At 41.3% G+C, this 12,501-nt stretch overlaps 1 protein-coding gene across 1 annotated transcript in view; it reads left to right on the top strand.

Annotated features, from left to right (window-relative positions):
* The window catches only part of ARHGAP4 (Rho GTPase activating protein 4), a 96,567-nt gene that overhangs the window by 58,386 nt on the left and 25,680 nt on the right, over positions 1-12,501 (top strand). Inside the window, 3 exon segments of the mRNA XM_075184840.1 lie at positions 1,491-1,592; positions 6,605-6,799; positions 9,556-9,640. Of these exon segments, the coding sequence (XP_075040941.1) occupies positions 1,491-1,592; positions 6,605-6,799; positions 9,556-9,640 (382 nt within the window).

Genomic DNA, 12,501 nt, shown 5'->3' with positions numbered 1-12,501 from the left:
GGAGGCTGGACCAGTGCCCACAAGTGTGGGCGCCACTAATGGGATCAGGACAAAGATGGAGATGTAAAGGCAGAGGAGAGGAGGACAGACAGCGGCACAAGTAGAGTGATGAAAAGTAGAAAAGAGGGAAAACGGGAGGATGAGGACATAAGAGTAGAGGGCCTTGCTCAAAGGAGCTTACAATCTAAGGTAGAGGAGAGACTGACAAGAGATACAGAAAGGGAAGATAGGGAGGAGGGCAAGAACTAAAGGGAAGAGATGAACGTGAGAGAGAAGGCGTGGAGGGAGAGTGTGGGGGAGATAGAGTAAGATGAGTATGTGAGGATAGAGAAGAGGGTTAGATGGAGGAAGGATTGGCTAATCTGAACAGGTGGGTTTTGAGGGAGCGTTTGAAGTTAGACAGACTGGGGGAAAGACTGGGGGAAAGCCTGATGGAACGGGGGAGATCGTTCCAGAGGAGGGGGGCAGCACGGGAGAAAGCTTGAATGCTGGAGTGAGAGGTGACCAGGTGGGAGGTTAGGCGGCGGTCATTATAAGAACGTAGTGGGCGAGAAGGAGTATGAGTGGAGATGAGGTTGGAGAGATAAGGAGCAGTGGTGTTAGAGAGGGCTTTGTATGTGAGGGTGAGGAGTTTGAAGAGGATTTTGAATCTCTGAATCGGAGGGGGAGCCAGTGTAGAGCTTGACAGAGAGGGGAGGCAGATGAGGAACGACGGGAGAGGAGGATGAGCTGGGCTGCAACTTTCAGTATGGATTGAAGAGGAGCAAGACGGGTTTGCAGAGTTAGAGGTAGATCTAAGAGTGAGAGAGGGAGAGTATATGAGATGTTGTTTGAGATGTATGAAGGGCTGGTGGTGTTGAGTTCTCTTTAGGTGAGGGTGAGTACTTTGAATTGAATTCTGGAGGATATGTGTAGCCCGTTAAGGTATTTGCAGAGTGGTGTGGCGGAAATGGAGAGAGCAAGACCATTCGTCCCAAACCATTTAGGATGGATTGAAGCAGGGACATATGTGTGAGGGGAATTCCAGATAGGAGGAGGCTGCAGTAGCCAAGGCGGGAGATGATGAGAGAATGGATAAGAGCTGTGATTGCTTCTTGGTTAAGAAAAAAACATGTTCTAGCAATATTTTGAAGATGAAGATAACAGGATTGATAGAAAGATTGGGTTTGAGAAGCAAAGCAGAGGTTTGAGTGTGATAAAAAGGCAGCGGGTTTGGGAGACCGAGGAAATGATAGTGTTGTTGAGGGTAAGGATTTCTGGGGACATGCTAGAATCAACATGTTAAGGACTTGTTGGCCTTTAGGAAGTTGTGGAATATTCATGTTTAAGTAGCCTGGAGACAGTTCGTCACATCAGATAGAAGGGGAGAGTCAGGGGGAGAGATGTAGATTTGGGTGTCATCAACTTAGAGGTGGTACTGGAGGTCAAATGAGCTAATTATTTCATCTTATCCTTTATAACTAAATGTGTCACATTATGTCTGTCTTCAGGTATCTGAAGTTCGATCTGAGCCACTGTTCCACCAAGAGCTGATAACTCGGTTCCAGCACATTCAGTCCAGATTGGAGAAGGAGCATTTGGAAACAGAAGAGGTAAGATATCCGCCAGGGATTTTTAAAATTGTTCTTCTTCAACAAGTATTTCTTTATGAATGAAAAATTTAGTAAATACTCTGTTTGGTAGGTGTACTTACTGCCTTGTGTATAGACATTTCTGCAAGTATCCCCTTCTGTATCATTATTATTATTTTTATTATTCTTTATTTATATAGTGCCAACTTATTAAATAGCACTGAACATTGAGGAAATCATGATACAAATAAATAACATACAATTACATGACACAGAAGGTAAAGGTCCTACCCAAGTGTGCTTACTAGGCCTGATTCAATAAGGAGAGCTAAGCAAAAAAAAAAAAAAAAAGAGGTAGTAACTTTGCACCTGGACAAAACCAGGTTGCATTGTAGGGGGAGGTACATTTAAAATGTGATGGCAGATTTATAGTTGGGGTAGAGCATGTCCTATATCAACTTTAAATCTCAGTGGAAAACTAAAGCTATCAAGTATTTGTATGGTAGATGAAAAAGCAGCCAGTATTTAACTTATGTAAAAAATAATAAACTAATTTGCACCCCTTGCATTGTAATATGGTTTGTCCAAGAGCAAATTTACTCCTATCTGGAAGAGTGCATAGCATGATGAATAAAATGCTCGATCCCAAGTAAACAGGTTTGCACTATGTAATGCACTGCATAGGCAAACCTCCCATCCAAACCTGGGGCACTGTATAATTGAGGTGGCTGGACCCTGCTCCCGCTTCACCCAGCTCTGCTTGAAAAAGGGAGAGCTGCATGCACCTAACAGTAGTGTACGCAGCATTGCCCATGTATATTATGGGAATAGGAAGAGTTGGAGAGCAGCCAAGCACTGTCTAATATTATAGCTACGCCCACTGGCGGCGTGCTGTGGAAACCCCCCTCTACAAATCCTGCGTTTGCACCTGCACTGTGTATTATAGCCAGCAGCACCAGTGCTGTAGTCTGTGCGGTTATCTTTGAGGGAATTTGGCAGCAACAAAAAATTAGCGTTGGACCTCCCCTCTAGTGACAACAGGCTCTTCCTGGCATCACAGGGGTGGTGGGTGCCGGGTTATAGTGATAAGTAAAAAATTAGATTAAATGCTATTGTGGAACTACAAGTCTCAGCAATCCCTGACTGCCTATGACTGCTTGGGCATGCTGGCACTCCTGGACATACAAGTGCCAGAATATACATGGCTGCCAGAGCATGCTGGAGGCTGTGGAACTACAAATACCAGTGTACCCTGGCAGCCCGGGCCTGCTGGAACATGTAGTTCCACAATGTAGTGTGTGTGGGTGTGTGTGTGTTAAGAGAAAATAAGACACACACCCTATGAAGAAGCATATTAGTTAAAATAAAAATTTGCTTAAACCCATAGGGAATCTTCTTTCTTCTTTCCTGAAGTAATCCATAGGGATAAAAAAAAAATCATAATAGAGTGATGTAACATGTACGTAGCGAAGCCGCAACAGGAATTAATGAAGGGCTCAATACATGCTCAGTACACTCTCTAACCTAGAGCTGTGTGAGCTGCTTAGAATGTTATGATGATGATGATGATTCTCTACAATAGATCACTTTATAAATATATACAGAGTCCTAGGGGTATATTTACTAAACTGCAGGTTTGAAAAAGTGGAGATGTTGCCTATAGTAACCAATCAGATTCTAGTTATCATTTTGTAGCATGTACTAAATAAATGATAACTAGAGCCTGATTGGTTGCTATAGGCAACATCTCCACTTTTTGAAACCCGCAGTTCAGTAAATATACCCCCTAGATCAGCTTTAAGAGGAGTCTGGATTTGTTTGCAATTGCACTTTATTTTGCCATAACTAGCGTGTATATTTTAATATGTCACTTCTATGTGATCAATATATAATATATTTTATAAATAGTTTTTTTAATAAATACAAGTTACTGTTTTCACCATAACCAGCGCTCTTCTGTATTTTCATCATCATCATCACCAGCTATTTATATAGCGCCACTAATTCCGCAGCGCTGTACAGAGAACTCACTCACATCAGTCCCTGTCCCATTGGAGCTTACAGTCTAAATTCCCTAACACACAGACAGGCACACAGAGGGAGACTAAGGTCAATTTAATAGCAGCCAATTAACCTAATAGTACGTTTTTGGAGTGTGGGAGGAAACTGGAGCACCCGGAGGAAACTCACGCAAACACAGGGAGACCATACAAACTTCCCACAGACAAGGTGAGGAATCAAACTCATGAGCCCAGTGCTGTGAGGCAGAAGTGCTAACCACTAAGCCACCGTGCTGCCCATATATACTTTTGCTTTACAGATAAATGGGTCAGACTTGAATAGTAACAGTAATTATATGAAATTAAATTTAAATTAAGTGCTGACATACAATGTATGCAACATAATGTTTCTCAATATAATATAGGTTAAAAACGCTTTACTTAATATGGGATCTGCTGAGATTAGATCTTACAATCCTGGTGTTTGCCTCATTTGGATGTATCCCTGTCCATGTCTCTGCAATTTAGAATGTGGGGAAATATCAGTGTAATAATCTGCAAATATGTAAAAATACCAATCTTAATAATAGTCTTCTGCAATTCAAGTAGTCCTTCTACCTGCTTCCTTGTATGAGGGGAGCTCCTCAACAGGACATGTAAGACTCGTTCCTGGTTCTGTAAAGTTACATATACTATATCAGGTATGATGGGAAATTCACTCTCGTTTACTTTTTCTCAGGGAATAGACAGTAGGAATATGTTAATAATAAAATTAAAAGTACTAAGTTGTCTCTTAATTTACCTCTCCGGAAGGTAGACTGTTGTGTTCCGCTTTAACGCTTCTGATCCTGGTGTAAAGTCTCGGTGTTCTGCTGTACTTGTAAACGGGTTTCACTCAGGATAGCAGGTCCAGTCTCACTCCCTCTAATCGTCCATTGGCAAAAGAATGCCCGATGCCGACACTTGTAAACCTCTGTTCTCAGTGTGTAGTGCTAATCGCGCTGTGGCCACAGCTGCTAATCCATTGTGCCACAATCCTCTTTAAAAATTGAGCATGGTTCCTTGCTGGCTGTATTCTGTGTGGAAGAGTTTCTGCAGTACACAGTAGGTTTTCCAACCATAATAAGACTTGTTTGTGGGGCCAAACGCGTTTCGCCCAGAACATAGTACTTTTCTCAAGGAGAAAGATCCCAAGGGGTAAATGTATCAATCTGTGGTTTTTGCATCCAGACCCAAGTTCCCATTAATTTCAATAGCCCATTCATTTCAATGGGGTTTCCAACATGTAGAAACCCTATTGTAATTAGTGAGCTATTCAAATGGATGAGAGAAATTCGGCTAGTAACTAAGTAACTTTAAAAAAAGAGCATGCCTCTTCCTCAAATCCTTAACCAACACCATAGCTGTACAAACTGCACTGGTTCCCACTAAAACAGACCAAACCCTGCACTGAGACAAAGCAATTCCATTGAATTAGGTGAAATGCTGGGCGCAATGAGTGGAACTTTAGGCGTGAATAGGTGCAACATTTGCATGTGAGTGAAAACTTACCGTTACCGCTCAGATTGATTTAGCCGTATAGTCTCTTATGGGTCAATCAATGCTTGCTTTGTACATTTGTAACAAAACCTCTCGTTGTACTACCTAATCTGCAAATATAGCTTTATAAAAAGGAAATCTATAGTCTTTGTTTAGTACTGCAATATGCAATGTTTCCACATCACCAAATTCTATGCCTTATAGAAATAAAAGGTCTACACGACAGATTAGGTGTTGTGTCTTATTAATTATTTAGCGTTTTCCACCATTTTAGTTTATCCCCTTTTAGAGTTACATGGACAGTTACAGATGTGCATTGTCTGAATTTTCAATACCTATTGGCAGTCTATTGCCAGTTGTCTTGTGAATACAATAAACATTTGACAGACTACATAACTCTGCAATTCTGCCTTCCCTATAATTCCTAGCGGTGGTAGTCATGTTAACGACTCTGATTATGCCGACATCGTGTATACCTACAAAAAAATTTCGATGTCCACAATGCCTATAAAGTGAAAAAAGCAGATTTATCATAAAAATGACAATGTAGATGCCTGACATGCTTCCGTTATATATCGATTGCTGTGAATGACGGCAGTTTCTATTTCGGTCACTTATCATAGCGACAGTGATATTTCTGTATTTAAAACGGCAATGCCAGGACGACTTTATTAGCTAATTTAAAGGTTAGGGTAAGGTATAGGGATAGGGGTAGGATTAGGGTTAGGGTAAAGGATAGGGTTAGGGATAGGGTTAGGATTAGGGTAAGGGATAGGGTTAGGGTAAGGGATAGGGATAGGGTTAGGGTTAGGGTAAAGGATAGGGTTAGGATTAGGGATAGGGTTAGGGTTAGGATTAGGGTTAGGGTAAGGGATAGGGTTAGGGTAAGGGATAGGATTAGGGTAAGGGATAGGGTTAGGGTAAGGGATAGGGATAGGGTTAGGGTTAGGGTAAGGTATAGGGTTAGGGATAGGGTTAGGATTAGGGTAAGGGTTAGGGTAAGGGATAGGGATAGGGTTAGGGTTAGGGTTAGGGTTAGGATTAGGGTAAGGGATAGGGTTAGGGTTAGGATTAGAGTTATGGTTAGGGTATGGTATATAAAATTACAAACACGATAAACACTTTTATATAACACACGGGTCCTGGCATCGCCGCTTTAACTACAGAAATATCACTGTCGCTATGATAAGTGGCGTAAATTTAAACTGCCGTCATTCACAGCAATCGGTATATAGCAGAAGCATGTCGGGCATCTACTTTGTCATTTTTATGGTAAGTCTGTTTTTTCTTTTTATAAGCATTGTGGAAATCGGAATTGTTTTGTAGGTATACACGATGTCGGCATAATCAGAGTCGTTAAATGGTACCCAACCCATTCCTAGTACATACTATAACCTGAAGATTTACCATTCCTCCCGTACCAATGATACAGGCTAGATTCTTCTCCTATCAGCAACATATAATCACATTTCTGTTCTCTATTTTCCTTTGCAGGTGAACAAGACTCTTAAAGCTACTCTTCAGGCTCTACTAGATCTTATTGGGGCTGATGACTTTGACTTGTCAGATGCTTTTCAGTCCAGCCAGTCTACCGAGTCTCTTAAGTCCACAGGATCGGACACCAGCAGTAAGACAAGCACAGCAAAGAGACGAGCCAACCAGCAGGACACGGAGACCTTCTATGTTACAGTGAGAAGGGAATAGGTTGGAGGATACCAGGCTTGTTATGATGAGGGTGGGAGTAGAAATATTGTGGGAAGACTGAGGGGTATATTTACTAAACTGCGGGGAAAAGTGGAGATGTTGCCTATAGCAACCAATCAGATTCTAGCTGTCATTTATTTACTACATTCTACAAAGTGACAGGTAGGATCTGATTGGTTGCTATAGGCAACATCAAACCCACAAATTAGTAATTCTAGCCCTAAGAAATAACAGTGCCAATGTAAATGAGAGGAACACCAGAAAGATTTTTACCACAGTTTTCATTTAAAGAACAACTCCACTCAAATTATTGTTTTTATTTTACCCTCCCCTCATCCCCAACTAGTGGCGTGGATCTGTCAAAATTCTTCTGCCAGCAACGGCAGTAGAATGGGCCATTAACATAGCATAGGGAAGCAGGTATGTCCTATACGTGACCCTCTCTCTCTCGCCCTGTGCCGCTAACTGCGTAGGGGAAGGTTGAACAAAAAGTTAGACTCTGAGTGGAAGGACCAAATGTTATACAAGACAGGTACTACTGTTACCTCCAGATACTTCATTATAATAACTAAATTTAAAAATGTGGGGACTATAGTAACTCTTTAATTAGCAAGTAAATCCATGTATACAATATATTAAAACCTGTGTATTATTAAGCTAATTGATATGCCTGAAATAAGATATGTGTTTATACAGTTGTATACAAAGTTTGGACACCTTTAGTCAAATCGTATGTTCCGTTGAACCATCTCTGCAGGGTACACACTTAAAATAACATTTTAATGCACAATTACTATTAATTTGCTACTTATTTTGCTGAATTTAACAGATTGGCATGTGTAAAAATTTGGATACCCTGTCAGTGCTGTAACACCTTTTTGACAGAAATCAAACACCAAACATTTCTTGTAGCCAGCTAAGGGGCATATTCAATTAGAATTCGCGGCCGCTACGGAGCCGCAAAATCGCAATGTTGCGGTACCGGGACCCGTGTGGCCGCACGTAATCGAGGACGCCAATTCTATTTGAATATGCCCCTAACAGTCCTTGGGGTATATTTACTAAACTGTGGGTTTGAAAAAGTGGAGATGTTGCCTATAGCAACCAATCAGATTCTAGCTTTCATTTATTCAGTGCATTCTACAAAATGAAAGCTAGAATCTGATTGGTTGCTATAGGCAACATCTCCACTTTTTCAAACCCGTAGTTTAGTAAATATACCCCTTTGTATTCTTGCTTTAGGATTTTTTCCTTCTCCAGAACTCTTCTAGCTCACAAGTTCTTAGTATTCCTAGATCTCCGTTCATGTACTAAATGGTTGAAATCTCCCCATAGATTTTCAGTAATATTAAATTGCTTGGACTGACCGTAAAGGCCACTTTCAAAACCTTAATCTTTATATACTGTATGTACTTTTTGATTGATTTTGAGGTATGTTTTGGATTGGGTTTTTTTCTGCTGGTCTCCTTTTTTCCACCCCTCTAATATTTCTTCTTTTGATGGGATCTATCAGATATTTTTCTCATTCTACCAGATCTTGTCTTAGTTTCAACAATTTCTCTTTAATTTCCATTTCTTAATGAGTTTCTGATAGTGGAAATCTGATATCTACTTATAAAAATCAATTATTTTTATTTTCAAGTCTTCAGTCAGCTGTTTAGCGAAACCTGTTTGTTGAGAGTAAGTCGGACATCCAGAGAGGTTAGAAGCTCTGGAGTTGTCCTCACCTGGTTTAAGTTGAGGCCTAACAAGTTTAAAGACCTCAAGACAGAGACTTTTATATTTAACTGGAAGTGTGCCCAAACTAATGCACATGCCACTTTCATTGTGTTTGTAATTTGTTAATTTCAGCAAATAAATAGTAATTGTGCTTTAAAATGTGCAGCAATACGTAATCTTTAAGTCTTTCGTGCCTAGTTTTTAAACCTTACTTCTGGACAATATGCGCTGGGTGGGGCTTCATGACATACATAGTCATACAGTGGGTGGGGCAATCATGTAAACAAGCCCCGCCCACCTCAATAAACACAGAGTGGCAGTGGTGTGATGACCTCACATTGGGTAAGTGTTCTCCGGCAGAATGCCTGCTCTTTTGGGAGTCCTGGAGATTACTTTCACTTATCCCGGGAGATCCCAGACATTCCGGGAGCGTAGGCACCTACTCTCATGGAATGAAAGGGTTCATTTCACTTTGAGATCCATTGAAGCATGCAGTTTGATCCGGGGTACTCAGACTTTTGCATACAACTGTAACTAAATCTCTCCATGTGCCTATTATATCATTTGGAAAAAGCAAACACTGCTTAGCATGGTGGTATGTGTCTTGTATCACTCTGGGTGTGTAAATTATAAAGTCATAGTTTATGTGACTGACTTCTAAGTGTCCAAAAGGAGAGAAATACACTTTACAGACTGCAGATTGTTGGTGGGTCAGACCAAGTGTGATTCGCATGTTATGCTTTATCATTCAAAAGTTGTTTTTTTAATTTAAAATTGGAAGTTTTGTGGGAGTGGATATAGCTGTTTTTAATTAAGGGGAAACAATTCTTAACGGAATGTTATTTTTTTTTTTTAACAAAACTGCAGTCATGGTAACACTGAGCAATGTATTTTATATGTATATTCTGGGGCATAAATCACCTTTACATAGATTAATGTGCCACTGGTTATCTTGGAATATTTTTACTGAGCGCTGTGTGTATTTATGACTCAGCATATTCTTATTTATGTGCTTCACCTAGAAGCTGCAGAAGTATCTGGCAGGGAGAAGCACCATCTGTAAATTACAGGCAAAGCGTGACCGGCTGAAGGAAGCCATAGACAAAGGTAAGCCAACAAATAGCCTCACATCAGTCCCTGCCCCATTGTAGCTTACAGTCTAAATTCCCTAACACACACACACACACACACACACACACACAGACTATGGTCAATTTGATAGCAGCCAATTAACCTACCAGTATGTTTCTTGGAGTGTGGGAGGAAACCAGAGCACCCGGAGGAAACCCACGCAAACACAGGGAGAACATACAAACTTCACACAGATAAGGCCATGGTTGGGAATCAAACTCATGACCCCAGTGCTGTGAGGCAGAAGTGCTAACCACTGAGCCACCGTGCTGCCCCATCCCTTTGTGCAGTTAGAGCCGTAATTAGATGTTTTAGAAATCTGGGTGAGAGAGAAAACACCCATGGTTTTGTGGGAACAATAGCAAGCTATTGAGGGGGGGTCTAGCCCAAGAAGAGTGTGGTGACCCCATAAACCCATCCTTGGACCCTATCCATTCTTCCGAATATGTCTTTTCATTAATCTTTGTACATTGAGCCCCCACTGAATCAATGGATCCACTCACTCACTCACTCACTCAGTCCCTCTGAACCAGAGAGAAAGAGATGATGTTTGTTAACAGTTAACAGTGTGCAGAGCATTGCTGTATGTGAGTACTCTGCGCAGTAAAGCACTCACAATAAAAGCACGCACCATGAATTACTCTGATCTTAGCCCATGCAAAATCTAAATGACTCCTCCCCACCTGAACTCTGCGTTGGTCTTGATTTCACGGGGTTGGCACTGTTTAAAGGGTTATAAATGTAAATAATGAGCAGTGGACCTAGTACTTAGCCTGGTGGGACTCCTAATGATAAAGGAAGCGGAGCAGAGGCGGATCTAGAGAAATGAACACTGAGAGAGCGATTAGAAAAGTAGAATCAGAATCGTAATAGGACAGTGTCTGTCTTGAAGACCTAGGGATTGTAGCGTTTGTCCGAGAATTAGAAGAGAGTGATGACCTTTAGTTTTAGCAGTGATCAAATCATTGTCAACCTTGGTCAATGCAGTCTTTGTGGAGTTTTGAGGGCGAAAGCCTGACTGAAGAGGATAACATAGGTAGTTTGCTGTAAGAAAGTGTGTGAGGCGAGTGTAAGCAAGTCTCTCTAGAAGCTTGGAGGGGCATGGGAGCTGGGAGATGGGGCGGTAATTTGAGAGAGAGTTTGGGTCACAATTTTGTTTTTTCAGAATAGGAGTAATCACTGCGCGCTTGTATAATGACGGGAAGACATCAGTAGAGAGAGAGATGACAGATTTTAGTTAGAGGTGGAATGAGCACAGGAGACAGGGATCTACCAACTTGTGAGGATATGGGATCAAGAGGGACAGGAGGTAGAGTAGGAAGATAAGTAGAGAGTAGATACTTCATCTTAATTTGTGGGATGAAATGAAGAGAGAGTGTCAGAGGGTGCTACAAAGGAATTGAGCTGATTGCTTGTCAAGGAACATGATACCATTTCTAGTCTGATCTTATCAATCTTGTTCTTGAAGACGGAAGCAAGATCCTGAGCACTGATAGCAGTCGGTAATGATCCTATCAATTCTTTATTTGGCAACAAGACAATTTTTGGCCACACACACACACACACACACTATTGCAGAGTGGAGGGAACTTGTTTGCGCAAAATAAAAGTTATTATTCATTTTAAGACTTGATCATCCATGTTGGATCATTATATGAGCGTCAGGTACTGCCAGAATTGGAAGAAAATATGCAAACATATATTCTGCTTTTACTTTGTCTTATTGTGTTAGATAAGTGGTGTTTTCATGAGACTTTTATTGCAACTGTGGTTTTTTTTATATCTTCTGCTATTCCATCAGCATCAGATTTTATCTTGTACAGATCGGGCCCTAGCTTAAGTTTGTCTTACTTTTGTCTGGATTTAAAAAACATTGGGGGTCATGTTGAGTTGGATGTAAATTGTGTTTTCGGCATATAATACACTGAAAGTGTTTTGTGCACTTGCAAAGAAGCAAAAAAGCGCAGTATACGTAGAAAACTCCCCATGTCCCCAATATGGTCAAAACAATCGCGTCATCTTGGCTCTGCGACACAATGACACGTGAGCACTTGCAATTCACCAAATGATAAAGTAGGCAAGTATGTGTTAGGGTTTGTTTGATGAGATGTATTGATTCTGAATCTGGAAATGGCTAAGACAATTGCGTTCAGTGTTTATAAATGGGATAACACACTTCTACTGTAACTGCTAGGGATGTTAGTAGTCACAGAGTTATTTAACCATATAAACATGAGGCTGTAGGCCAAGTGCCTTTATACCATACTTGCCAACTTTTCCTTGTTGGCTTCAGGGAGATCCCAGGGGAGGTGGGCGTGTGGGGACAGGGCTTGACGAATCATATCATTTTGGCCCCGCCCCCTGAATGATTGTCACAATTTTGGCCAATTACAGCAGGGGCTAAGATATTTCAATCCTTAAACCCCGCCCCCACCACTTATCTATTGTGGGGGTGAGAACTGGGAGGTTGCCCTGCTCTCCTGAGTAGGCAACTATGCGTTAAAGAAAAGCAGCTAATGAATCTCTAGAGACTGAAGTGTCTTTTACATGTCTGTCTCCATTACTGAAGTCATGTTGTCTTACCTGTCAGTCTTTGATTAAATCTTGGTCTCCATGAAAATGGCCACCTCCATAGGCATCAATACATGGACATAGGACACAATTTCTGAACTGTGTCATCATGCCACAGATGGTGAAGCCAACCACGTCTTGTACTGGCTCAGCATCAGGGAGAATGCCAGACTCTTCAGGGAGTGAGGGAGATCACCCCTATTTCAGGGAGTCTCCCTGACATTCAGGGAGAGTTGGCAAGTATGTTTTATACAAGTCAGAGAAAT

The sequence above is a fragment of the Mixophyes fleayi genome, chromosome 9 (genome assembly GCF_038048845.1).
Source record: "Mixophyes fleayi isolate aMixFle1 chromosome 9, aMixFle1.hap1, whole genome shotgun sequence".
Classification (NCBI taxonomy): Eukaryota; Metazoa; Chordata; class Amphibia; order Anura; family Limnodynastidae; genus Mixophyes; species Mixophyes fleayi.
Note: the sequence above shows the minus strand (reverse complement) of the source record. Positions and strands in the feature narration are given on the sequence as shown.